Genomic DNA, 26009 nt, shown 5'->3' with positions numbered 1-26009 from the left:
CTTGACCTTGCGATTTTCTGAGCAGCCTTCCCCAGACAGTCTGTGTCTTGCAGCTGTTTGAGCCGTGCCTCACCCTGGTCGGCCCTGGAGCCCTTGGGTGTGGCGGTCAAGTACCAGAGAGGGTGAGAGTTCCGTCACCCGCAGATGCCACCGTCACGGGTGCTCGCCAGTGGGGTGGCGGTTCCCCCTCCCCGGTCCGTTTCCCGGAAGCCGTGACCTTTGGGGATTGTCTTTGCCCCTTGGCTTTGACTGGAAGGCTTAGCAGGGGCCCGGGTGGGGGGCGTGCCCTTCCCCAGAGAGGAGAAAGCTCTGGCACGTCTTCCCCCTGGAGCGGATGCCCTTGCGGTGGGGAAAGTTCTGGGTGTTCCGGCGAGGGCTCCGCCCGTCTCCCGCCAGAGGCCGAGGGGATCTTTCGGCACCTCCGCCTTCGCGGCGAAGACCCGCCGGCCGCCCGGCAGCAGAGCCCGCGGAAGGGTGGGGACGGTCGCCGCGTGCTTCCCCCGAGTCGCTCCCTCTCCCGTCAGCGCGCGGCGTGCGGCCCGGCGCCTGCTCCGGGAGAGAAGGTGCCGGCGGGGCGGCCTCGGGCGCCCCGGCCTCGTTTCCCCCGCGGTGCCGGGTCCCGGTTTTCAGCGTGTCCGGCTCTTTATTGTGGGAAGGAGGGGGACGGCGGCCCGTAGGCTCCTCTCCCGTTGGAGCCGGAAGCAGAAGGCCTTCCCCGCCTGCTTCACGCGGAGTTCGTGACGTGGGCCCGTCCTCGTGAACGCGGCGCAGAGGCCCGGGACGGTGGCGCCGTGTCCAGACTCGACCGCGCGGCGGCTCGAGCTGGTGTTTTGTGTTTATCGCTTGACTGATGATGATTTCAGGCTGTGCTGCTGCCCGAGCCCTTTTGCTTTCCCCAGAAAAGAATGTTCTTGTCTCGCGACTATAAAAACGCCTAGCGGCTTCTCAGAACTTCTTGTAAGCATTATTCTGCATTTTGCGGGCGACGAAAGCTATACGGACCCCACCTTTATTAAATTTTCCACTTAGGAATAATACCGTAATTCATACGTATAATAATTTGTCAGGCTGTCTCTTTTCTGCCGCAGCCCGATTCTGTTTGGGTTTCTCTAGAAGCAAATCCTGCGATACAAATGTAAATTGGCCTTGTTTATATGTGAGGTAATCTCCGGACCCACCGGTAGGGGAATGAAGGCGTGAGGGAGAGAGAGAGTAAGGCGGGAAGGGGCGCGGACCTCAGGCAAGGCCGTAAGGGTGTGCGGAGCGGGGAACTCACGCGTCGGTTACGGTCCGGGGCGAGCGGGGAAGGGACCGGGCACTTTGACCGTCCGTTGTCGAGGGCCGTCCTTCGGCAGGTGCACGTTCCCACATACTTTGGGGCCTGCCCCGTATGGGCGCCTGGGCTCCGGGGGCCAGGGAGGCGGGCCGAGGCGGTTGGAAACAGACCTGTGCGGATGCTGAGACCCCGGAGGATGTCCCGGTGACAGTGTCTGCTCTGTGCCTTCCCGCGGCTGATCGAGCGGGATGAGCCGGACAAGAAATTGGCCGTTTGCCCCACCGATCAGTCGGGTTGTCAGCTTTCTAAACCTCTTCAGGTGGTGGGTGGTACTCGGAAACGAGTTTTCTGAAGAATGCGCAAGATTTGGTCACGTGATTTTCTGATGGTCGCTTTTTGGATACCCGTTCACTTTGAAATACAAAAGCAACGGTTTGGAAGATAATCCTGGCCTCGTGCTTCTGGTAATTCCAGCCTGGGTAACCTGGTTCAGACCTGTCACTGCTGATGGCAGAGAATTCCCGGGATGGTAAAGAATTCCTGGCTCCTCATCGTGTGCCAGCAGAATAAAACTCAGAGGCGTGGTTTAAGGGTAGTTAACTCGGTTAACGCTCCTTTGGTCGTAGGACGAAGCTGGCTATAGAAGGCCATGCTGACCGTGGACACACGTGTGCGTGTTTATATTGGGTGTGTTGAAAGCCGTTTGAGTTTCTTAGTTGTTTGGATATCTGAGAACACTTATTTCTAGTAACCATGTTTTTTTTCCTCTTCATTTATTTCCTCTTCATCTGATGTCCTTTGAGTTTAATTCTCCTTTTTATGGGCAGAAGGGGAACAAGCAAGAACAGTTCTCATAACTGTGGAGGCTGTAAATGGTCACTGGGTGTTCATTCTGTACCCCTCAGTCAGGAGTTGCATTGCGGGCTGGAGACTGATCACAACTTTTGCAGTGTTTGAACTTCTGTAGGTGGGGGACGTGCCCTGCCGCTCTTATCCCTCTCTCTGGCTGAGTCACCCATTTATCTGCCTGGTTTCTGACTGCATCGGATCGTATGAGCCTTGCGTTGACCTGACATCGGCTCTTTCTGTTAGGACCCAGGAAAGGCTGCAGCGGGCATTTCCTGTCGTTCCTGTCGATCTTGATCAGACACATGGGGTCAGAAATGAATTAAGGAAAATATGAGAGATCCCAATAAACTAGAACCGTGTGTCGTAGAGTATATAGTTAGAAAGGTCTTGAATGTAATGATTCCTGGAAGTAAATGTGTGTTGTGCAGGCCTCTCCCGAGACTACGGTCACTTTCTCCTTACCGTCTTAACCAGGGAGAGCTGCCCCTTTCCGCCTGGGCGTTTGATCAGACAGGATATTAAAGTGTACTGGTCAGCCTCTCCCAGCCCATTTTCACTGACCAAGCAGGTGTCCCGGGATTGGTTCCCGTGCTTCGTCATATTGGCTGTCCTTTTAGTTTCCTTTTCTTCAGTGCTTAATTAAATTTGCTTCTTTCTCCCATCAACATTACCATGTGGTTTTCCTCTGCATTTGAGGTATAGTGTATAGACACTATAGACACATAGACATGTGTTTATGTTCTTTTTGATTTTCTTACAGAGAGGGGATTCATAAATGTCTGAGCGATGTCAGAGGATTATTCCCGGGAACATATGATGTCTGGAATGTGCTCTGAACCTTTCCTAATTCAATGATCTCCTTACTTGTAATTATGAGACGTGTTTGTGGTGAATGTTTTCTTCTAGTCTTTCAGGTAGATAAAGAATGAGAAAAAAATAATGTGGGGTTTTGTTTTGTTTTTCCTGTTGTCATCACCGTGTAATTTCACAGGGGTACATAGGAAAGGCATGTGCTGTAAATCACATGACCATAGCTCAGTTAAAATATGAATATGTCTCTTTTATGGAAAAGGTAACAGATGTTTGCTGTTTGACAATTTGGAATATAGAATAGACCGATGAGAAAATAACCGGGAACTGCACAAAGGTAAATATTTAACAAACAAAGATGACTTTTTAAACTTCATTAAACATTATGGAAATTATTTTGTGCTGAAGGACTGTGAAAGCTCTACTGTGTATGAGTTAGGTAGTATGGTCTTTTCCTCCTGTAGTAAAAGAAGATGGACGTTGGGCAGACGAATTCAGACTGATTAGTGATTTGTGGAGGAAAAAGTCTTTCAAAACGTGCTGTTAGAATATTTGTTCAGTGTCCAGATTTTATTCTCAAGTTTTTGACACCTTAATGGAATGAAAATAGCCTTCCTTTTAATGTGCTAAAATCCCTTTTGCTTCTGAGGTTAAAAGGAAAGGCCATATTTTGTTCAAAGCCTTAAAATATTTAATCCTCTCCAGAGTTCTTATATTTTTAAGTTAGGCTAAGAAATTTTTTACCTTGATTTTTAAAGAAATATATATTCTTTGTAGGAAATGTTTTAAGTAAAGGAAAGTCACCAGAAAATTAGCTATGATGCCACTAAGCTGATTCTATTAAGTGTATTTTTTCATTATTGCTGATAACAGTGTAACATTTTAGGTCGTGTGAGAGATTAAAAATAAGCAGTAGAGGTGTGCCTGGGTGGCTCAGTCGGTTAAGCCTCCGACTTCGGCTCAGGTCATGATCTCACCGTTCGTGAGTTCGAGCCCCGCGTCGGGTTCTGTGCTGACAGTTAAGAGCCTGGAGCCTGCTTCAGATTCTGTGTCTCCCTCTCTGTCCCTCCCTCACTCTGTCTCTCTCTCTCTCTCTCTCAAAATAAACATTAAAATATTTTTTAATAAAATAAAAATAAACAGAATATATAGCAAAATATTTGCAGTAATGAGATTTCAGGCATTTTTTTTTTAACTTTCTGCTAATCTGTTTTTTTCTGATTTTTTAGCATAGTAGCAGAGCTTAGAATATTAATCCCTACCACCTTGCGTGGTGTCTGGCATATAGAGCTCTGCTGTGTTCCCGGTATTAGCCTTTCCTTAAGGATTATTTAATGATTTTCAGAAGAAGAATGTTGGATTATTTAGTACATTTAATAGGCCCCGACTGGAAGATTAGTGGAATGGTTTCAAGTATCATCTGTAGAGTCACATTGGGTAACAGGCACCATCCTGGTGAACTTGACAGAATTTGGCTACTTTATGGAGCATAATTTAGTAGCTGGTGTGTGCTGTGTTCTTTGTTAATAGAAGATAACTATGGACAGCATCTCAAAATGGGTTTTCTTAGCTCAGACGACTGTGCTGTTGAGAAATACCCCTCACTGTAATTGATAATGATGTTGGAATTTAAATTAACTGAGATCTCATGTGATTTTAGCCCATTGTGTCATATGTAATTTGCCAAAGAGCCTTTTTGATACAACGAGACAGCAGATGCAAACAGCAACGATCGGTCGTTTTTTGAGTGGACTAAAGCGTGTGTGTGCTTAAATTGTCCTTGCATATTTTTGTACGTATCTTTCTAGTCTCCTGGGTTGCATAGTGGTGCAAGGCTGCTCTTCACCTATGAATATGAATTCTGCCTTTTAGTCCTGCCTCTCCATTCTATTTCCTTTTTCTCCTAAAGGGTGTTAACATTTTTTTTATGGTTTATGGGAGAATGCTGGAAACCAACTTGGTATTCCTTTGCTTTGTCCATCCTTTGTCTTATAAGCAGTTCTGTGTGTGAATGTAGTTGTATTTACATGTAGCATTCTATATACCCTCTTTTCCGTCTTAATTTGTTTCACCTGGCAGCATATCTTAGTGATAAAGCCATAGTAACTACAGAGACTTTTCTCTTTCCTCTTTACAGCTGCATATTTTATTGTGTGGATGTTTCTTAATTTGTTCAACCAATTCTTTATTAATGGACAATTGGACTGATTCCAGCCTTCTGCTATTACAAAGAGTCCTATAGTGAATAGCCTTGTGCATACATTGCTTCCTATTTTTCTGGGGTGGATTTCTAAGAGTGAAATTGCTAGGTCAGAGGATAAATGAATATGCAATTTGAGTAGAGATGTTGCCAAATTTCCCTGCATAGGAACTGTACCACATAGGAGCGTTTCTCCATAGCCTCATTATCAGACTATGTTGTCAAGTTTGTGGGTTTTTATAAATTCAGGTGGGGGCTTATTTGGCTTATTTTCCCTTGCTGTGAAAAAGGTTCTGCATTTTTTCATAGGGTTAAGAACCAGTTGTGTTTCTGTTTCTGTGACCGGTCTGTAGGGTTGTTGGTCCTTTCTCGTGACCAACAAGACTGGAAGATAATCCCTAGTGACTTCCTGCCACCTTCTGCTCTCACTTTGTGTGATTCTCTCCCCATGTGTGGGAGTGCTTTTAACCAACAAAACACGGCAAAGATGATAGAGTGTCGGTTTCTTGATTCGCTTAGGTTATGTAGCAAGGATAATGGGATGTCACTCCGGTGACTATATCATATAAGACTGTGTTAAGCAGACCGGAGGAGATTCCTCATTGCCGGCTCGATGAAGTCACTGTGTGGTGATGACCACGTGGCAGGGAGCTGCCGATAACTGCTAGGGTCTGAGGGGGTCTCCAGTCCACTGGGCCCGTTGTCGTAGAGCCATAGGAAATGAATTCTACCAACAACTTGCTGAGTTTGGGAGCGGTTCTTCCGGAATTAGGCCTCCAGGTGAGAATGGAGCTTGGCTGACGATTAGCGTGAAGTCTTGCTGGACCCTGAGCAGAGGATCCATCTAATTAAGCTGTGCTCAGACTCTTGATGCTTAGAAATTGTGAGGTAATAAATATGTGTTGTTTTGCTGTAATTTGTTATATGGCAGTAGATATCAACATTTTATTTTAATGTTTATTTTTGAGAGAGACAGGAGGGTCAGAAAGACGCCAGGGGAGTGCGCCAGGGGAGGGTCAGAGAGACGGGGAGACACGGAATCCGAAGCAGGCTCCAGGCTCTGAGCCTGTTAGCACGGAGCCTGATGCGGGGCTCGGTCCCGTGAATCACGAGATCGTGATCTGAGCCAGAGTTGAACGCTTCACCGACTGAGCCACCCAGGCGCCCCTACGGCAGTAGATATCTAATACCAAGGTAATACCTTTTTGTCTGTGTTACAAGTTGCAAGTATTTTTTTCCTTTTTCTCGTTTGCCTTTTTATTTTTCTTTCGGTGTCTTTTGCCACCCCCAATTTTTTTGTTCTTATATAATCCAGTTTATGTATCTTTTCCAGTATTGTTTCTGAATTTTCAGTTGTAGCTAGAAAAGTTGTGACCCCTTGCAGATAATAGAGGAATTTACCTTTGTTTTCTTCTGTTACTTGTATGGTTTCATTTTCTGTATTTATTTTTTTTTTAAGTTTTTAAATTTTAATTCCAGTATCATTAACATATAATGTCATATTAGTTTCAGATGTACATTATAGTGATTCACCAATTTATCACATTACTCAGTGCTCATCATGATAAGTGTACTCTTTAATGACCATCGCCTGTTTCACCCATCCCCCCTGTTCCCTGCCTCCCTTCTGGTAACCACCAGTGTGTTCTCTGTAGAGAGGCTGTTCCTTGGTTTCTTTCTTTTTTCCCCCTTTGCATGTTTGTTTTTGTTTCTTAAATTCCGTATGTGAGTGACATCACATGGTATTTGTCTTTCTCTGATTTATTTCACTAGCTCTCTAGCTCCATCCATGTTGTTGCAAATGGCAAGATTTCATTCTTTTTTATGGCTGAATAATACTCCATTGTATACATATATACCACATTTTCTTTATCCATTCATGTATCAGTGGACACTTGGGCTGCTTCCATAGTTTGGCTATTGTGAATAGTGCTGAGTATACATAGGAGTGCATGTATCCCTTTGAATTTGTACTTTTGTATTTTGGGGGGTAAATACCCAGTAATGGCATTACTGGATGGTAGAGTAGTTCTATTTTTCATGTTTTGAGGAACCTCCATACTGTTTTCCCCAGTGTCTATACCAGTTTGCATTCCTGTCGCTAGTGCACAAGGGTTCCTTTTTTCCCCCACATCCTCACCAATACTTGTTATTTGTATTTTTTTAGCCATCCTGACAGGTGTGAGGTGAGATTTCATTGTGATTTTAATTTGCATTTCCCTGATGATGAGTGACATTGAGCATCTTTTCATGGGTCTGTTGGCCATCTGGATGTCTTTGGAGAAAGGTCTATTCATGTCTTCTGCCCATTTTTTAATTGGATTACTTGTGGGGTTTTTTAGATGTTGAGGTTTATCAATTCTTTATATATTTTGGGTACTAATCCTTATCAGATATGTCATTTGCAAATAGCTTCATTCAGTAGGTCTTTTAGTTTTGTTGATCGTTTCCTTTGCTGTGCAGAAGCTTTTTGTTTTGATGTGGTCCCAGTAGTTTGATTTTTCATCTACTATATTTAAATATCGAGTTCACATCAGATGTGTCTAGGTGTGAGGAGTGGGCCCTAGTGTATCCTTCACCATATGGCTAAGCAGTTGTCCCAAAACCAGTTTGCAAAAAGTCACTCGTTTCCTCACTGGCGTGTTATCTGTAATCATTTATACTAAATTTCTAAGTGTAATTGGGTCTGTTTCTCAAAATTTCTCATCCTGCCCCATTGGTTTTTCGTCTGTGCATGTGTCATGCTGTGCCATTTAGGTAAAAAGCTCTGGAGTTTGTTTACTACTCAGTAGGGCTCACCCCTGCTTATACTTGGTTTTCAGGATTTGCCTGGCTATTGCCTGCTTTTTCATTCTTTCCCAAATACACTTTATAATCAACTTGTTTAGCTCTAGAAAAAAAAAAATCTGTTAGTATTTTTAAAGTTTTTTTTTAAAGAGAGAGAGAAAGAGGGAGACAGAATCCCAAGCAGGATCTGTGCTGTCAGGGCAGAGTCTGACGTGGGGCTCGATCCCACAACCCTGAGATCATGACCTGAGCTGAAATCAACAGTCGGACGTTCCATCCACTGAGCCACCCAGGCGCTTTTGTTAGTATTTTAAATATGCTTATGTAATATATGTAAGTTAACTTAGGGAGAGCTTTTATGATGTGGGGTTTCTCTGTCCAAGAGTAAGGTACATCTTTCCATGTGATCACGTCATCTTTTGGGACTCTCAGGAGTGTCTTATGGTTTTATTTGTACATGTTTAAGATATTTCTTGTTAAGTTTGTGCTTAGTGTTCTTAAGAATTTTTATATTTTTCAAAGATTTGTCGTTGTAAATGAGATGTGTGTTTGGGAGAGGTTCGATTTTTGTCAGATTTTGAGATCAGTGTCCTACTCATTTTATAAAACAGATTTGGAAGATTTCTTTTAATTATTTCTGCAATGGCTTAAGTAGCATTAGGGTCATTAGATCTTTAAAGGACTGGTAGAATTCCCCTGTGAAACTCTGTGCCTGGTGGTTTATGTTGTCTTGAGGAACTTTCTTCTGAGAGAGAGAGTGCGTGCGAGCAGGGGAGGGGGCAGAGGGAAAGAAGAGAGAATCCCAAGCATGGAGCCTGATGTGGGGCTTGATCTCATAACCGAGATTGTGGACTGTGAGATCGTGACCTGACCTGAAATCGAGAGTTGGACACTCAACTGACTGAGCCACCCAGGTGTCCCTGTTTTGAGGAACTCTTATGAGGTTATTTCTTCTGTGATGATTGGTCTGTTTACATTTCTGTTGGGACTGGGGTCAGTTTGAGTAAGTCATATTTTCCTTAAATGTTACTCTTCTAGGCTTTCAAATTGATATGCATAGAATCATATGAAACCGTCTTGATTTATAAAATTAACTTTTGCAGTGATTTCAAATTTATAATGAAGAAATCTTGGACTGAGAAAGGAAGACTTGGGACTTTTGCTGGCATACTGGATATTTTGCTTAATAATGACTACATCTGATGAAACTATTTTAACTGGTTAGCTGTTTTCTCCTCCTTCCCCTCCTCTTGACAAATGTTTATTCCCCAGGATGTGCTTATCTCATATATACTCTTCTCTAAGATTTTTTTTTTTACATGTTTATTTATTTATTGTTTTCGAGAGATCGAGAGAGAATATCCCAAGCAGGCTCCACACTGTCAGTGCAGGGCCCAACGCAGGGCTCGAACCCATGAACTGTGAGATCATGACCCGAGCCAAAATCAAGAGTTGGGACGCTTAACTGAGTGGGCCATCCAAGTGCCCCAAGTACGATTTTACATAGCACAGAATCAAGGTCCTGTAACCTCTTCTGGAAGAGAGATGCACTCTGCATAATTTTTAATTACCCAAACCAGTATTTGTTAATTTTTAATACTAGACACCGGGCCAGACAGAATGGGTTTGAAGAGACAGAAACGATCCCTGTCCCCTGAGGGGGTTGCTCACGGCGAGTATAGTAGCACTTAGGCTCTAGGCACGTTGTTTATTGCCACAGCTCCAGCTCACGTATTTGGAGAGGATTCTTCTGTCGTTAACCGTACCTCCCCCAATGCGAGTGTTGGCCTTGCGTTTTCCGGGCACCACACTCAGTCTTTCCGTGTTCCTCTCTGTAGTAGTGTGATGCCAGCGATCATTCAGCCGCACCGGAACCTCAGATCCATCGGGCCCAGGTGGTCGGTCATTCCCATTGGCATGTTGCATGTCCCTGTCCCCAGTCTGCTTCTGTACCTCCCTGGTGAAACCCTGACTCTGCTCACAAGGCACCTGTCTCAGCCTCTGCCAGGCCATGACTGCCTGGTCTCACTGGAAATTCATGTGCACAGCTGGTTAGCCTTTTGTTCATTTAACTGTTGGAAATGTATTATGTTGACATCGAACTGCTGAAGTTTTGGCTTTGTTAACTGGCCAAGTTTATGATCGAAAGAATTTGTTCACTAGCTGTTTTCTATTAACTACCTTTAAATGTTTACTTTGGTCCTCCTTTTAAAGGCTTTCAGCCTCAGATATTGAAGCCACGGGTGATTGCCGATAGAAGGAAGAACAGATAGCACGCTTTATTGTGTAGATGCTGGATTCATTATATGTTAGCGTGGATTAGATTAAAATTTCAGCTTTTGGGTGTCGTTTGGATGTTTTCACTTCTTAAGCAGTTAAGAACTGGTCATCTTATTAAATAACAGGTATCTGACTGCCTTGTACTTTCTTCATATATTTTTTTAGAGTTTTATTTATTTTGAGAGAGAGAAAGCAGAGGAGGGGCAGAGAGAGAGGGAGAGAGAATCCCAAGCAGGGCTCAAACTCATGAATGGTGAGATCATGACCTGAGCTGAAATCAAGAGTTGGACACTTAACTGACTGAGCCATCCAGGCGCCCCATACTTTCTTCATATTTGAGTGCTAACTTCTTGACCTGTCTAAAAACTGAGAGTGTCTCTGTTGCTTCTGAAAGACTGTTATGGTCAATTATATAAAATAAATGACCAGGGAGCCTGGGTGGCTCAGTTGGCTAAGCGTCTGACTTCAGTTAAGGTCATGATCTCGCGGTTTATGGGTTCGAGCCCCACGTCGGGCTCTGTGCTGACAGCTTGGGGCCTGGAGCCTGCTTCGGACATGTGTCTCCCTCTCTCTCTGCCCCTCCCTTGCTCGCACTCTGTCTCGCAAACATTAAAAAAATTTTTTTTTAATAAAAAAATAAATGACCTGATTTTATAAGTTTCTCTCATTTTTATAGGTTCCTTAATTTAGTGTAAGAATTGACCAAGGAAAAAATTGCTCTCTAAAGAATTACCATAATATAGCTTGAGGAAAATAATATCTACCTGATCAAACTGTTGAGAGTTAATACATTCTACAGTTCGGGAAGCAAGACCTCGATGTTTGAGCTGTTGTGTTGAGGACTGGGAGGGGTATTCTGGGAAAAATTTTGAACGGAGTTGACCAAATCCTATGGGTGAGGTCTTGAGGAGAAAACTTTTTCATTTTGCCCACAGGTCGCAGCAGCCAAGAGGGGACTTAAGATCATGCAGTAGACAAAGTGGAAAGTAGTCTCCTGTTTGTATCACAAGGACCTTTATTTAACTTGTGAAATTGGACACTGAGAGCCTGTTGTTTTTCTTTCTTTACCTCTTCTAATAGTAACTATGCCTGTTCTGCGTAGTTTCATACTGCTGAAATAAGGCAGTCATGATCTCTGTGCATAGTTTTAAGGTATTGCTTCGCTCAAACATGATAGCAGTACATTTGTTTATAAATTCCCAGGATTTTGCAAACATATCGATAACTGTATTACAGTAATTGATGCATTAAACTCTATGAATACTTATTAAATGTTTGCTGCATGCCAGGTGTTGTTGGAAGCTCGGGATACTGCAGGAAATGAACAGATAAAAGCTTTGGCCCTACTGAAGCTTACCTTCTAGCAGCGGGCATGGACAGTAAATAATACGTAATTATGTAGTGTGTAAGAAGGCAGAAGTTGCAAGGAGTAGGGAAGATCAGAAGTGCTAGTATTTGGTGATTGAGTTGCAGTTTTAAATATGGTAAAATCTAGAGACTTACTGAGAAGGTGATATTTGAGCAAAGATTCAACAGAGGTGAAGTCCGTTGAGGATGAAAATTATTCTTTTGAAAAAAATTTTTAACGTTGGTTTATTTTTGAGAGAGAGGGAGAGTGCGAGCAGGGCAGGGGCAGAGACAGAGGGAGACAGAGGACCCAAAGCGCGCCCTGCACTGACAGCAGAGAGCCCAACATGGGGCTCGAACCCACGCACCGCGAGATCACGACCTGAGCCGAAGTCAGACACTCAGCTGACTGAATCACCCAGGCACCCAGGGATGACCAGCATTCTAGACAGAGGGAAGGACCAATGCATAATCTGTCAGTGGGAGTATGATTGACACGTTTGGTGACCCGTAAGGAGACCTGTGCCTAAGCATGAAATGAACGAGGAGGGAAGTAAGGAGAGGTATGGTCAGAGAGGTGATTGCAGAGGAGGTAGGGACTTGTGGGTCATTGTAAGGAACATGTGGTCACGCATACCATTCGTATTACATATTAGACCTAATGAGGAGGAGGAAAAAGTTAACATTGTTGAATTTGTGCTCTATTCCTTCATTCTGTAGTATCATTCAGTGGCTGCTATGTGCCATTCCTTGTGCTAAGTGAAGGAAATAGAGTGAACAAATGAAACAAAAGCTAGCTACAGCCTCTGCTTCTCTCCATCCACTGCAAATCACTGTTTTGTGTGTTAATCACTGTACCTGATACTTTACATATCTTATGTAATTCTAAGTATTTTATTTTATTCTAAGAATCAGGTAAGGTAGATTGTAGTGTTAACTTGAATACAGTTGATGAAGGCTAAGAAAATTTGGTGATTTGTTCAAGTTGCATAGCCAGTATGGGACAGAATGGGACCAGAACTTAATCTTGTCTTGTCATTACACCATCGGTTCCCACATCTGGCTGTGCATCAGAGTTCACCAGGAAGCTTATTATCAAAGCTATAGATTAAAGCCTCTGCTTTCAGTAATAAGTTGAACTGGAACTGTTGAATCTAGTATAGGCATTAGGGCAGGTTCAATCTTTGATTGGGAAGAGAACTGTTTTCTTCGGGCTGCTTATTTTGAGTAACGGATTTTAAGAGCCTTAGGTTAAAAGAGTCCTATAATTTTACGGTGCAAAGGGACTTTAGATAGACTGTCATGATACATGAGGTACTTGCATTTTCCTCATGAAAAGCCAGAACCTGAAAAAAATTACCACACTGAAAGCAATCCAGAGCAAAGGTAAAATATCCTTTAACATGGGCAAATAAACAAGTAGCTGTTTTACTGCTATTGGTTTTCCGAGCACTGACACATTGGCCTGTGGTTTTAATTGTCGAATCCTTCTAGTTTTTGTTCAGCGCCATCCATGTATCTTCTTACATTTGAGTCTTTGCTAACGGTATGCACAGGGGTCCTAAGTAAATAGTTGAGAAGCTCTACTTGGTTATTTAGCAGACAGTGGCTGTGAACTTGGTAGATGATTCACAAATGTCCCGCAGGGTCTAACATAGCCGTTCTTCTCTTTCAGGAGATTGAAGATGACTCTTCAGCGATGTTAGGTCTATAATGGGAAGTGTCACGGCTCGATATTTCTGTTACGGATGCCTTTTCACATCTGCGACCTGGACGGTTTTGCTTTTTATTTATTTCAACTTCAGTGAAGTGACTCAGCCACTTAAGAATGTGCCCATCAAGGGGTCCGGGCCCCATGGCCCCTTTCCCAAAAAATTCTATCCCCGTTTCACTCGAGGCCCAAGTCGAGTGTTAGAGTCACAGTTCAAAGTAAACAGAATTGATGACATGATAGATAATCACGTTGAAGATCCAGAAAAAGGCAACACGAAATTCTCTTCTGAACTGGGTGAGTGTGTTCGACCTCTAGTAGCGTGTCAGAGTGTTTAATCATTGGAGCTTTAAGCTCGGTTCTGCGAGTCATGTGTTGCAGAGGGGATTAGAAATGGGTCATTTTCACCCACCAATTTATTTTGTTAATGAACTCGCTGAGGTTCTAGGATTTTGCAGACTCAGTGGGGAGTTATATTCTAATTTACTGTTTCTGACTTCAATATTTTATGAGGACTTGGGAGAAAGTAATAAGGTCCGGAGTAGAAAACAAAGAAAAGAAAGAAAGAAAAATTAAGTGACTGGAAAGAAAATGGAACCTCTGGGGGAGGATTTTAATTGTTAGCATTATTTAATAAGGGAAAGAAATGGTTGAAAGGTAACTTGACTATATATAACATATTTTGAAAGGCAGAGTTAATTAAAACAGAACATAAACCATTGGGTTTAGAGGTAAGCTGAGATTACTTATATCTAATAAGATTTCTACTTATAAGAATTGTTAAGATGCTGGAGTATATTAAATATAGGAGTTTATAAAATCTTAGTATAAAAGGGAAACTTTTTTCTTCAGAAGTTATATTCTGTTCAATTTGGAAGTGAGAATCTACTGTATATGTCTTTTGCACACTGTAATTCTAGAGTCCTGGTTTTAGCAGTTTTATTTTAAGGGATAAATGAGCCATTTTGGTTACCGTTAAAACTTAACAAAGAAAGAACTTTAATCTTGTCCTTAGAAATCTCAAATAATAAGTAATGTTAGGAGTAAAAGAGATTTTGAGAGATTGAAAGATCCACAATTAATAAAGGAAAGGTTAAAATAGATTCTTTTTTCATTTGATCATAGTTTCAAAGAAATAAAATCTGTTTCTAGGACTTAATGATTTTCTAATACATGCAGTTGAAAATATTTAAAATGACAGGGGGAAATGGAAACTAATACCTCAATTTTCATAAAATAGACTTTCAGACCGCTGTATAGACCTTTTAAAAGCATTGACAGGGGGGCGCCTGGGTGGCTCAGTCGGTTAAGCGTCCGACTTCAGCTCAGGTCATGATCTCACAGTCCGTGAGTTCGAGCCCCGCATCGGGCTCTGTGCTGACAGCTCAGAGTCTGGAGCCTGCTTCTGATTCTGTGTCTCCCTCTCTCTCTGACCCTCCCCCGCTCATGCTCTGTCTCTCTCTGTCTCAAAAATAAATAAACGTTAAAAAAAAATTTTTAAAAATAAAAAAAAATAAAAAAAAATAAAAGCATTGACAGGAAAGTTTCTAGCTTTATGTATTTACTGTCATTTTGGTAAAACTTTGCAGGCATGATTTTTGATGAACGTGATCAGGAGTTGAGAGACTTGGGCTATCAGAAACACGCCTTCAACATGCTCATCAGTAACCGCTTGGGCTACCGCAGAGATGTGCCCGACACCAGGAACGCCGCGTACGTTTCTCGTTTCTCGTTTCTCGCTTCTCGCTAGTGTGTGCGCCTGCGTTTTAATGACGTGGTGCTGTTAGTGGCAGCATCGTAAGTCACGGGGACGGTGTTGATACTTTGCAGTTAGACTTTGGTATTCAGGACACTAGACCACTTAAGACAGATTTCCCCTCCGCCTGCCTTGAAGCCCCGTGGGCTGAGATTGTACTGACAGCCTTCCACGGCTTGCTGCTCCCTTGAAATTTAAAATCATAGGGAAAAGCAGGGAGGTACTAACCGCATATAATTAGATAACCTTCTGAGCATAAGTTTGTTTTCGATGTTTATTTATTGGATTTGTGGGAAAGGGATCAAAAATCAGTGAAGAATTTTATTCATCATCTCACTTTTCTGTCTTCATTATCTTTGTTGCTTCAAAGGCTTTTCGTTCATGTGGTTGGCCAACCCATCCATAGACCTTTTTGAACACCTTTGTTTTCTAGACACTGTATTAGGTTTGGAAATAAGCAGAGTAAGGTGCAGTCCCTGGATCACAGGGCTTAGGATCTAGCAGGGGAGTTAGATAAGGAATTGAGTAATTGCGGTGGTAAATGAGGGCTGTGGTAGGAATTGGTGAAGTGGGGACCCCCAAACCAGAGTGGTCAGGGAAGGCCTCATTGAGATGAGCAGTGTACAAGGGACACCTCCCGTGCCTGGGGACACCTCCCGTGCGTGTGAGACACCTCCTGTGCCTGGTGGACACCTCCCGTGCATGGGGGAAACCTCCCGTGAGTGGGGACACCTCCTGGGCCTGGGAGACACCTCCCGTGCCTGGGGGACACCTCCCGTGCGTGGGGGACACCTCCCGTGCGTGGGGACACCTCCCTTGCATGGCAGACAGATGGAGTTGGTACACTGCTTGGAAAGGCACTGACAGCAGTCACTGTGGCTGTAGCAGAAGAACACCAGGAGGCCGGGGGTAGCCAGGGCCCAGATGCGAGAAGGCTTGTATGCTGCACGAAAGAACAGGGAATTCTAGATTTTATTCTGGAAGCTGGTGGTTTTTTATGATTGTTGCTTAAAGCCACCCAACCCTTTTTGTCACACAGTTGCTCGATAGAAGCTTTTCTGTTATCCTGATTTATGTCCTAGTTTACTCAAGTGTTTTTCTAAAGTTGGGCAAAAAATAGTTTTCAGATACAAAGTTTTATATTATTTTCTTTTGAATGTTTATCGTGGAGAAGCTGATCATTAGCTTATGAGTGCTACGTTAAAAACCTATAGTGATTTCATACAAATAACACATTTTTATGTAAACTCTGTACCAAAAAAGAAAAAAAAAATCATTTTTAAATACTGACCTAAAAATAAGCGGAGTAGCAGGTATTGGAGGGAGGAATTATTGAAATGTAAAACTCTTGAGTAAGACACGTGATGTGTTCTTCAGTGCTTTTTTAAAAAACTGTTGTTACAATGTAGGAAAGAGGCTGAACAGGGGCAGTTAGTGTTGAGTGAATAATGACCTAAAACATTTGAACCTTCTAAGATGTCGCCTTTTCTCATATGTGCCTTTACAGATGTAAAGACAAGTCTTACCCCGCGGACCTGCCAGTTGCCAGTGTCGTTATCTGTTTCTACAATGAAGCCTTGTCTGCCTTGCTTCGTACGGTGCACAGCGTTCTAGACCGCACGCCAGCCCAGCTCCTTCATGAAATCATCCTTGTGGACGATGACAGTGACTTTGGTAAGGGCTGTTGCAGTTGATGCCATGGGATCTGGGCTGTTGATCGTGGCCGTGTGAGCACCAGAGTGAGCATCAGTGGAGCTGAGTGTCGGGATAGGTGGTGGACAGGACCCTCATCCGCAGAGTGGCAGTGGGGTCAGCAACAAATAATGTCTGTCGATTAGAGGAAACAACATTGTCTTTGTGATCTTTTTCAGACTGTGCTATTTAAGTTTGGCCCTTGAAATTTTTCCCTTGGCTTATCTTTAAGAAAAAAATTTTTTTTTTATTTTTTATTTTATTTTTGGGACAGAGAGAGACAGAGCATGAACGGGAGAGGGGCAGAGAGAGAGAGAGAGAGACACAGAATCGGAAACAGGCTCCAGGCTCTGAGCCATCAGCCCAGAGCCTGACGCGGGGCTCGAACTCACGGACTGCGAGATCGTGACCTGGCTGAAGTCGGACGCTTAACCGACTGCGCCACCCAGGCGCCCCTAAGAAAATTTTTTTTAATGTTTATTTACTTTTGAGAGAGACAAAGAGAGAGAATGAGTGGGGGAGGGGCAGAGAGAGAGGGAGTCACAGAATCTAAAGCAGGCTCCAGATTTTGAGTTGTCAGCACAGAGCCTGATGTGCGGCTCGAATCACAAGCTGTGAGATCATGACCTGAGCTAAAGTCGCATGTGTAACCAACTGAGCCACCCAGGTGCCCCCCTTGGCTTAACTTTTTAAAAAATTGTTCTATTTCAAAATAACTATAGATTAGTAACAGCAAGTTACAAAGAGGTCTGTTACCTCTTCCCCCCATTCCTCCCATTTCCCCCATTGGTTATTTCTTTCTTTTTTTTTTTTTTTTTTTTAATTTTTTTTTTTTCAACGTTTTTTATTTATTTTTGGGACAGAGAGAGACAGAGCATGAACGGGGGAGGGGCAGAGAGAGAGGGAGACACAGAATCGGAAACAGGCTCCAGGCTCCGAGCCATCAGCCCAGAGCCTGACGCGGGGCTCGAACTCACGGACCGCGAGATCGGGACCTGGCTGAAGTCGGACGCTTAACCGACTGCGCCACCCAGGCGCCCCCCCCCATTGGTTATTTCTAACGTAATGCTGGTCCAACATCCAAACCAGGAATTTGGCATTGGCACAGTGTGTGTACGCAGTTCTGTGTCATTTTATCCCGTGTAGGTTCCTGGAGCCACCGCTGCGATCAAGATACAGACAACTCCCTGACCACAAAGATCTCCCTCATGCTAGCTTTTAATATTCACACCACCCACCTCCTCGACCCACTCCATCCCTGATCCCTGGCACCCCTAATCTCTGTGATTTTGTTTCTGTCTCTGGGATTTTGCCATTTCAGGAATTGTTACATAAATAGAATCGTGCAGTACGTGACCTTTCGAGATGGGCTTTTTTCAGTCAGCATAATGCCTTGGCTTATATTTATCTAATAAGTCTGTTACACCGACCGTCCCCAGATAAAAGTGGATTGCTTTGTGATAGCTCTTAGATGATCCCTGAATGCCAGTGTTTTATGATTCAGTATGTATATTACACACTTTTCTTTTTTAAATTTCTTATTGGAGTATAATAAATTCTAGTGTTATGTTAGTTTTCGTTGAACTACATATTGATTAAACAGTTCTGTACATTACACGGTGATCACCACAGAAAGTGCAGTCCCGTCGGTCACCGTACAATGTTATCACAATATTACTGCCTATATTCCCTCTGCTGTACTTTTCATCTCTGTGACTTACTCATTTTTTTTTAATGTTTATTTATTTATTTTGAGAGAGCGTGTGTGTGTGCATGCACATGAGTAGGGGAGGGACGGAGAGAGAGGGAAAGAATCCCAAGCCGACTCCGCGGTAACAGCACAGGGCTGGATCTCAAAACTGTGAGATCACGACCTGAGGCCAAATCAAGAGTCCACGCTTAACCGACTGAGCCCCCCAGGCACCCCAGGATGGAAGGCTTTTTATTTACGCTACTCATTAGGCTCTCAGCTACCTTGAGAGAGAGGTTATGTCCTCGTTTTATAGAGGAGGAAATGTTAAGTAATTTGGTCAAGGTCCCATAGCTGTTACGTGGTAGAGTTGAAATTAAACCTCTAGTCCACGTAGCTCCAAACCTTCTGTTCATTACGGCAAGCTGCAGAGGTATATTAATAAATTGTATGCATGATAAATTGTATGCCAGTTACATATTTTTCATTACTCCAGTGTTTATTAAGCACCTCTTACCAACAGCAGAATTGGTCTACCAGTTAAATATACAAAGTGAGGAAAGGTACACTGAGCCCAATGGGAGCAAACTACTTAAACCTTGGTAAAAATATTCAAATAGCACAGGAGAAAATTTAGGAAGGTTAATAGAAAACAAAACTTAATTTCAAAAATGAATGATTAGAAAAGCAAGAACGTGAGTCTGAACCAAATAGGATGTTGGCTAAATACTCAATTGTAGAATTGATGGTGTCGATATTTTTTTAAAATTTGTGGTTTTTCAGTTTGTAGCTATTTTATCTAAAAGCAAAAATTCATGCTAACTTACAATGGTTTATCTACTAACAATGGAAAGAATTACTTCTTAGATGCTCTTTGAAGTTATGAAATTGAAAGGTGAATGAGCCAGAACGTATAAAAATTTAGTGCACTCGGAAGGTGCTAAATTAGTAAAAGGACATGTTTATTGTTGTTATATAATTTTTGGTAGGGGCAGTAGAAGTTGTGTCGACTATTCTGAAATGGAATAATAGCTAATAAATTACGTTCAAACAAAAGACATTTGTATCTCATTCTTTGGTTTTGTTTTAAACCTGATTTATGTGTAGTCAGCTGAACGTTGATTCACTCCAGGTACTCATTTCAGACCTTCTTTATGCAAAGCATTGTGCTAGTTGCTGTGGAAATACAAGTAAGTCTACAAGGTAACTGTTCTGACTAGTGTTTCCATTCTTACCCTTCATGTTTTCCTTTCTCTTCTTCAGGAGATAAGCTGCCATGCTTTTTTAAAATAAAGCAGCAGAAGATTCTGTAATATTTACTTGATAATCTGTTGTTGCAAGTACCAGGTGCAATTTTAGAGTAGCTATAAAAAACTGTCTTTGTACATGTCTCATGTGGTTTTACTATGGGCTCTTTATTTTCAGATGATTTGAAAGGAGAACTAGAAGAATATGTCCAAAAATACCTCCCTGGAAAAATTAAAGTAATAAGAAACACAAAGCGTGAGGGACTGATTCGAGGAAGGATGATCGGAGCGGCCCATGCTACAGGTACAGCTTCCTGCCACTCTTCTCGGTGGGTGTTGAGCGACAAGGGCTTTGTCCTTGGAGCCTCATTCTGCAGAGATCGGTTGAAAAGTGAGCATCTTAAATGGACACTGTCAGCAGGAGAGACGAAGCTAGTTCGCTTTGGGAAGGGCCTCTTCGTAACGCCAACCCCTGCTGTCCCCAGACGCAGACTCCACAGAGGAGGGCTCTGGAGTCCAAGCCGATCTGTTTTCTTGGGGGCCCCTACTGTGAATTAGTGCTCTGCTCCTCACGTAGGTTTGGGTGTTGTTTAACTTCCATAGAGAAGAGTCCAAGAAAAATTGTAACTGAGCTTCTGTATTTTTTTTTAATACAACATTTAAACTACGTGTACCCAGACTGTTTGGTTTGAATTGTGCCAGTGCTTCCTTACTACGATTACATACTGCTGGTGATAGGGCATCATGGTTTTCCTTGGAGAAATGGGCTATAATATTAAAAATTGACTTACAGGGGCACCTGGCTGGCTCAGTCAGTAGAGCATACAACTCTTGATCTCCGGGGTTGTAAGTTCAAACTCCACATTGGGTATGGAGATTACTTAAGAATAAAATCTTTAGGGGCGCCTCGGTGGCTCAGTCGGTTAAGCGGCCGACTTCGGCTCAGGTCACAATCTCGTGGTCCGTGAGTTCAAGCCCCACATCAGGCTCTGTGCTGACGGCTCAGAGCCTGGAGCCTGTTTCAGATTCTGTGTCTCCCTCTCTCTGTGACCCTCCCCTGTTCATGCTCTGTCTCTCTCTGTCTCAAAAATAAATAAACGTTAAAAAAAAATTTTTTTTAATAAAAAAAATAAAAAAATAAAATCTTTAAAGAATAAAAATAAATAAAAAGCAACTTACAAAACTCTAAAGGTACCTTCTTCAAAATTCCCTCTCAGTCCTTCTGATTCCATCAAAGATAAAGCCTCCATTTTACTGATACATCTTTAAAACCTTTCTAGCATATACTAATCCCCCCCTTTAAAAAAAAAAGAACAGGTGTTAAGTTTCATCTTCACCAGAAAATCTGGTTAGTCCTCAGTTATACTGCATCGGTTCCGTTATATTCGTGTGTGTGTGTGGGGGGGGGGGGTTACCTCTGTAAGGTTAGTGATCTTGATAAAATTTTCCCGTTAAAATTAATTTATTTAAGTTAAATGAATCCGTTTTAAGATGTTATATATATAATATTGCAGGTAGTTGCATGGATAAGGCCAAAAAACAAACAAACAAAACTATTAAGGTAATTTGAGAATTCTGGAACTTTGGGGGCAGGGGGCATTCCCTCATAGCGACATCTTCTACGTTCCCTGTATGCCTCTTGCATCAAGTTAAAAATGCAGGATAAAAATCTTTATGGTTTTTATTTTACTAACTAGAAGAAAGGCTACCCCATTGGCTCATGAGGGCCACTTCAGCCAACAAGGTTGGGGAATTGGAAAGACGGGAAACAAACAGGAATGAGAATGTGGCAGCTGAGTGGTGACCTCAAGGGAGAAGGGAGCCCGTGTCACTGTCGTGGCAGTCACTGATAATTGCAGTCACGTTTCTGAGTCACCAGTGAAAATACGTTCTCTGTCCTCCGTTGACTGAGGCAAGGAAATGTACCCTACGTTTAGAGGTAGTTTGATTACAGTAATTGTAATAAAAACATCCACCCACAAAGGGCCACTGTCCTTGCACCACACTCCTTACCTTTCTGTCCGGAGAACAGAATTGGTCCCGTGAGACTTGGAATCTCGTCACCGAGGAGAGTGAGTGTGTTTGCACACGTTCCGCACTCACAGCGGTGGCTTCAGGCCCAGCTCGCGACCAGCTCCTCCCCCCGCCTGCAGCAGAGGACGGGTGTAGCTGTGGGGCTGGAGGGCGGCCGGTTGTATTGCACGTCGCACGCTCCAAGCGGCCGCCTGTCGTTTGCCTCCTCAGGAGAGGTCCTGGTGTTCCTGGACAGCCACTGCGAGGTGAACGTGCTGTGGCTGCAGCCCCTGCTGGCCGCCATCCGGGAGGACCCGCGGACCGTCGTGTGCCCCGTCATTGACATCATCAGTGCGGACACGCTCGCCTACAGCTCGTCCCCCGTCGTGCGCGGAGGGTTCAACTGGGGGCTGCACTTCAAGTGGGACCTCGTGCCCCTTTCTGAGCTCGGGGGACCGGAAGGAGCCACCGCACCCATCAGGTGAGACTCCTTCTGCAGATTCGAAAACTCCTATCGGCGCTTCTTCCAAAGAGGAAAAAACATTTTACAGGTAATCCCTTCTTTGCAGGGAGCAGAAGCGTTACAAACTCTTGAGTGCTTCCCGAATTTCATACGTCGCGCCCGCTGCTAAGGGAAGATGGGTGGCTTAGGGTTTCCAACCTAGCAAGGCAGACGAGTAGGATCGGCAGTCCTGGGCGTAACCGTGTGGCACACTCGAGCGGCGCGCCCCGTTTGCACGTTGATCATCGCAGTTCCGTGTCGTCTACTTGCCTTCGGGTCTCTGCTCGTGTGTGTGGCGCTGGGAAGAGCGTTAGCCGTAGAAGCCGTTTCTGTAATTAGGATCTTTAGGGTGGATTCCTGCTGCACCGTCGCAGGTCGCAGCGTGTGAATTGTTTCCAGTTCCCCTTCATGTTCTCAGTATTACACATCTGCTTATATGTTATTCCTTGTTTTCTGTTATAAATTTCTCGTGTAGACTTTAGAGGTTTGTCTGGGTTTCTGCTTTTTAATGTCTTTGGACCTACGGTTTGGGTTTTCTTCCTGTGGAAAAATGGCGTAGGTAAGAAGTACACACGCAAATAGGCGTACTGTGCACACGACTTAATAAATGGCTGTGATCTGAACACCCGTGCTGTCACCCGGGTCCACAGACAGCAGCCGGCTGCCCTCTGGACTCCTGTTCCGGTCCACAGCCCCCGCCCCTAGATGGGTCATCACCCTGACCTGGTCCCCGGTAATCATTTCCTCGCTTTCCTTTCCTTTCACCACGTCTGTGTGCGCCCCTGAACAGTACAGTGTAGTAATTTGCCTCTTCAGGGACTTCATATAAAATGAAGCTATTGGACTCATTTTGTCTTGCTTCTTTTGCTCAACATTGCTTGAAAAAATGTGTGGGGGCTCCTGGGTGGCTCAGTCGGTTGGGCGGCCGACTTCGGCTCAGGTCATGATCTCGCGGTCTGTGGGTTCGAGCCCCGCGTCGGGCTCTGTGCTGACAGCTCGGAGCCTGGAGCCTGTTTCAGATTCTGCGTCTCTCTCTCTCTCTCTCTCTCTCTCTGCCCTTCCCCTGCTCATGCTCTGCCTCTCTCTCTGTCAAAAATAAACATTAAAAAAAATTTTTTTTTAATTCCTGTGTGTCGCAGTGTGTAGCTGTACTTTATACAGCAGTGAAAGCGGTCACGTTCTGTTACTATGTCATAACCTATTTATCCAGTTTGCCAGTGATGGGGAGGTTGGTGGTTTTCGGTTGTTTTAATGTCACAGACGGTGCGGTTACCAGTGTTGTTTTCCATGGCTGCTGGTGTACAAGAGTGAGGTCGCCTGCTTGGAGGCCTGACTCGCTTCTGCCTTTAGTAGAACCTGTGTTCCCCACACCCAAGGGACTGGAGTGCCAGTGGCTCTTCTTCTGGCCTTTGGATGCTTGCCAGCTTGCTGTCATCTGACCCACATGATGGAGGGGAGACCTCGGCCGGCTCCAGGGGCCTGGCGCGGTCTTGTGGCAGAGGGTGGTCGTCTTGTCCCTCGGGCTTTGCATGAGAATCTGGTCCATGTCTTGCTGATTTCAGTGAGACCAGGGGTAGGTGCGACCCACCCTCCCCTCTGTCAGGAGCAGGGCCGCGTCTGGGGACGTCCCTCAGTGTTTCCGGTCTCTGCAACCTCACGTCCTGTGGTCGGAGGCACACGGTAGTGGTCCCTCCGCCTTGTCCTGTCCTTTCGGACTGTCCGTGCTGTTCTTTGGGAGAAGGTGAAGCTTGCGCAGAGTGAGACGACGGAGCCCCGGCCGCCGTGTGTCCTCAGTGTTGGTGCCAGTTTTTGCCTGTTTCATCCTCTTTCTCAGCGTTGGTTTTCATCGTTTTTTTTTTTTTTAATACTTCAAAAAAGATTTTTTTAATGTTTATTTAATTTTGATATAGAGAGAGACAGAGCATGAGTGGGGGAGGGGCAGAGAGAGAGGGAGACACAGAATCTGAAATGGGCTCCAGGCCCCGAGCTGTCAGCACAGAGCCTTCTCTGTTCAGTGCCTTCTCTGTCGCCCGGCTGCGGAGTGTGGTTTTTGTTACTGTGTTGCTTGGAGAAAGCTGTCACTTGCTCACTTTGAGAGCATCACCTGACACTCCTTCTTGTGCAGCGAGGACATCAGGGCCCTTTCTCCTTGTGCCACTTTCCCCCACTTTCTTCCCCTTTCTAACGTGAGCTGTTGCACTTTTATGATACCAGGGTTGCAAACTGCTTAGGTTGGATGTTTAGATTTAAAATTGTCATCCCTTTTCCTTTTCTAATACATGTATTTAAGATGATAAACTTTCTTACAGGTTTGGCAAATTATGACATATCATTTTTTACCATTCACTTTAAGATATTTTCATCGTGAGGTCTTCTCTGCCCCATAGGTTATTTAGCACTACATTTATTTATTATTTTCCAGACATATGTGGGTTTTGTAATTGTATATTCCTGGCTTAATTACACCGTGGTCAAAAAATATTCTGTATTTTAACTCTTTGAAAATTGATGAGATTTGCTTTATGGTTAAGTGCATGAGTAAATTTTGTAAATGTTTCTTGTGTGCCTGGAAAATTGGTTTTCTCTGGTTGTTAAAAATGGGATTCTGTATTTGGTCAAGTTTATTGTATTATTCAAATATTCCATACTTTGTTTAAAAAAATTTATGGAAGTGTAGCTGATATATCGTATTATATTAGTTTCAGGTGCACAGCTTAGTAATTCAACAATCCTGTACATTACACAGTGCCCACTGTGATGAGGGTTGTTATACTTTCATTTTTTAATTTACATGTTATATCAGTTATTAAATGTGGTATGTTATGGGGCGCCTGGGTAGCTCAGTCGGTTAAGCATCCAACTCTTGATTTCAGCTCCGGTCATGAGTTTGAGCCCCACGTGGGGCTCTGTGCTGACAGTGTGGAGCCTACTTGAGATTTTCTCTCCGTGTCTCTCTCTCTCTCTCTCTCTCTCTCTCTCTGCCCTTCTCCTGCTTGTGCTCTCTCTTTCTCTCTCTCAAAATAAATGAATAAACTGAAACAAAATATATGGCATATTAAAGTTTCCCACTACAGTTGTATATTTATTTCTCCTTGTAGTTCTTTATATGTTTTCTTCATATATTTTGAGCCTGTCTTAATGGATGTATGAGCATTTAGAATTAAATCTTTTAGAATTATTAAATCTTCTGGTAAATGAAACCCATTTATTCCAGACTTTCAGAATAGTAAAACTTTTGCATTATAGTGTGACATTAATATGACTGTTGTAGCTTTGTTTTGATTAATATTTACATTGTGTAACTTCCCTTTTGTTGTCAGTCTTTCTGGGGTCTTATATTTAGATGTGTCCCTTGTAAGCAGCGTGTAGTTGCTTTTTCATATTATGATTTGTTGTTGAACCAGCATGAAAAACTTCGTTTAATTTAGTTGCTTGCATTCAATATTACTTGTATTTTGTGTTTATGATTACAATGCTACTATTTGCATTCTATCTGTTGCTTTTTTTTTTTCCTGTTCTCTTTCTTTTGGTCTTGAGTTTGGATTTTTTATTATTCTGTTCCCAGCTGCCACCCTGTTATTAGATGTTATACATTCTTACATACCGTTCTTTTAGTGATTATCCCAGAGAGGATACCATACATCCTTGATTTATCAAAGTGTGACATAAATTGGTATTTCAAACAATGCAGGGATCTCAGAATATTCATTCTCCAGTTTATACCCCTCAGGTTATATTGTTGAAGAGAGAGAGAGAATGTGTGTGTGTGTGTGTGTGTGTGTGTATTTTAACTGAATAAGATGTTTTTTATGTGACCATTATTCATTTAGGTTTGCCCATGTATTTCCC

General features: G+C 43.4%; 1 protein-coding gene across 7 annotated transcripts in view; it reads left to right on the top strand.

Annotated features, from left to right (window-relative positions):
• The window catches only part of GALNT11 (polypeptide N-acetylgalactosaminyltransferase 11), a 43711-nt gene that overhangs the window by 7069 nt on the left and 10633 nt on the right, over window positions 1-26009 (top strand). For 2 of the 7 annotated variants that reach the window (XM_058723735.1, XM_058723742.1), the window contains exons 2-6: window positions 13225-13557; window positions 14850-14973; window positions 16524-16690; window positions 19824-19949; window positions 21890-22139. In XM_058723735.1, the coding sequence (XP_058579718.1) occupies window positions 13263-13557; window positions 14850-14973; window positions 16524-16690; window positions 19824-19949; window positions 21890-22139 (962 nt within the window). In that variant the 5' untranslated portion in view covers window positions 13225-13262. Of the gene's footprint in view, window positions 1-893; window positions 958-1054; window positions 1241-3127; window positions 3273-6305; window positions 6330-13224; window positions 13558-14849; window positions 14974-16523; window positions 16691-19823; window positions 19950-21889; window positions 22140-26009 lie in introns of those variants that run through there. The other 5 variants (XM_058723738.1, XM_058723740.1, XM_058723737.1 and 2 more) reach the window with 5 other exon arrangements.

The sequence above is a fragment of the Neofelis nebulosa genome, chromosome 4, assembly GCF_028018385.1.
Source record: "Neofelis nebulosa isolate mNeoNeb1 chromosome 4, mNeoNeb1.pri, whole genome shotgun sequence".
Classification (NCBI taxonomy): Eukaryota; Metazoa; Chordata; class Mammalia; order Carnivora; family Felidae; genus Neofelis; species Neofelis nebulosa.
This window is presented reverse-complemented; position numbering and strand designations above follow the sequence as displayed.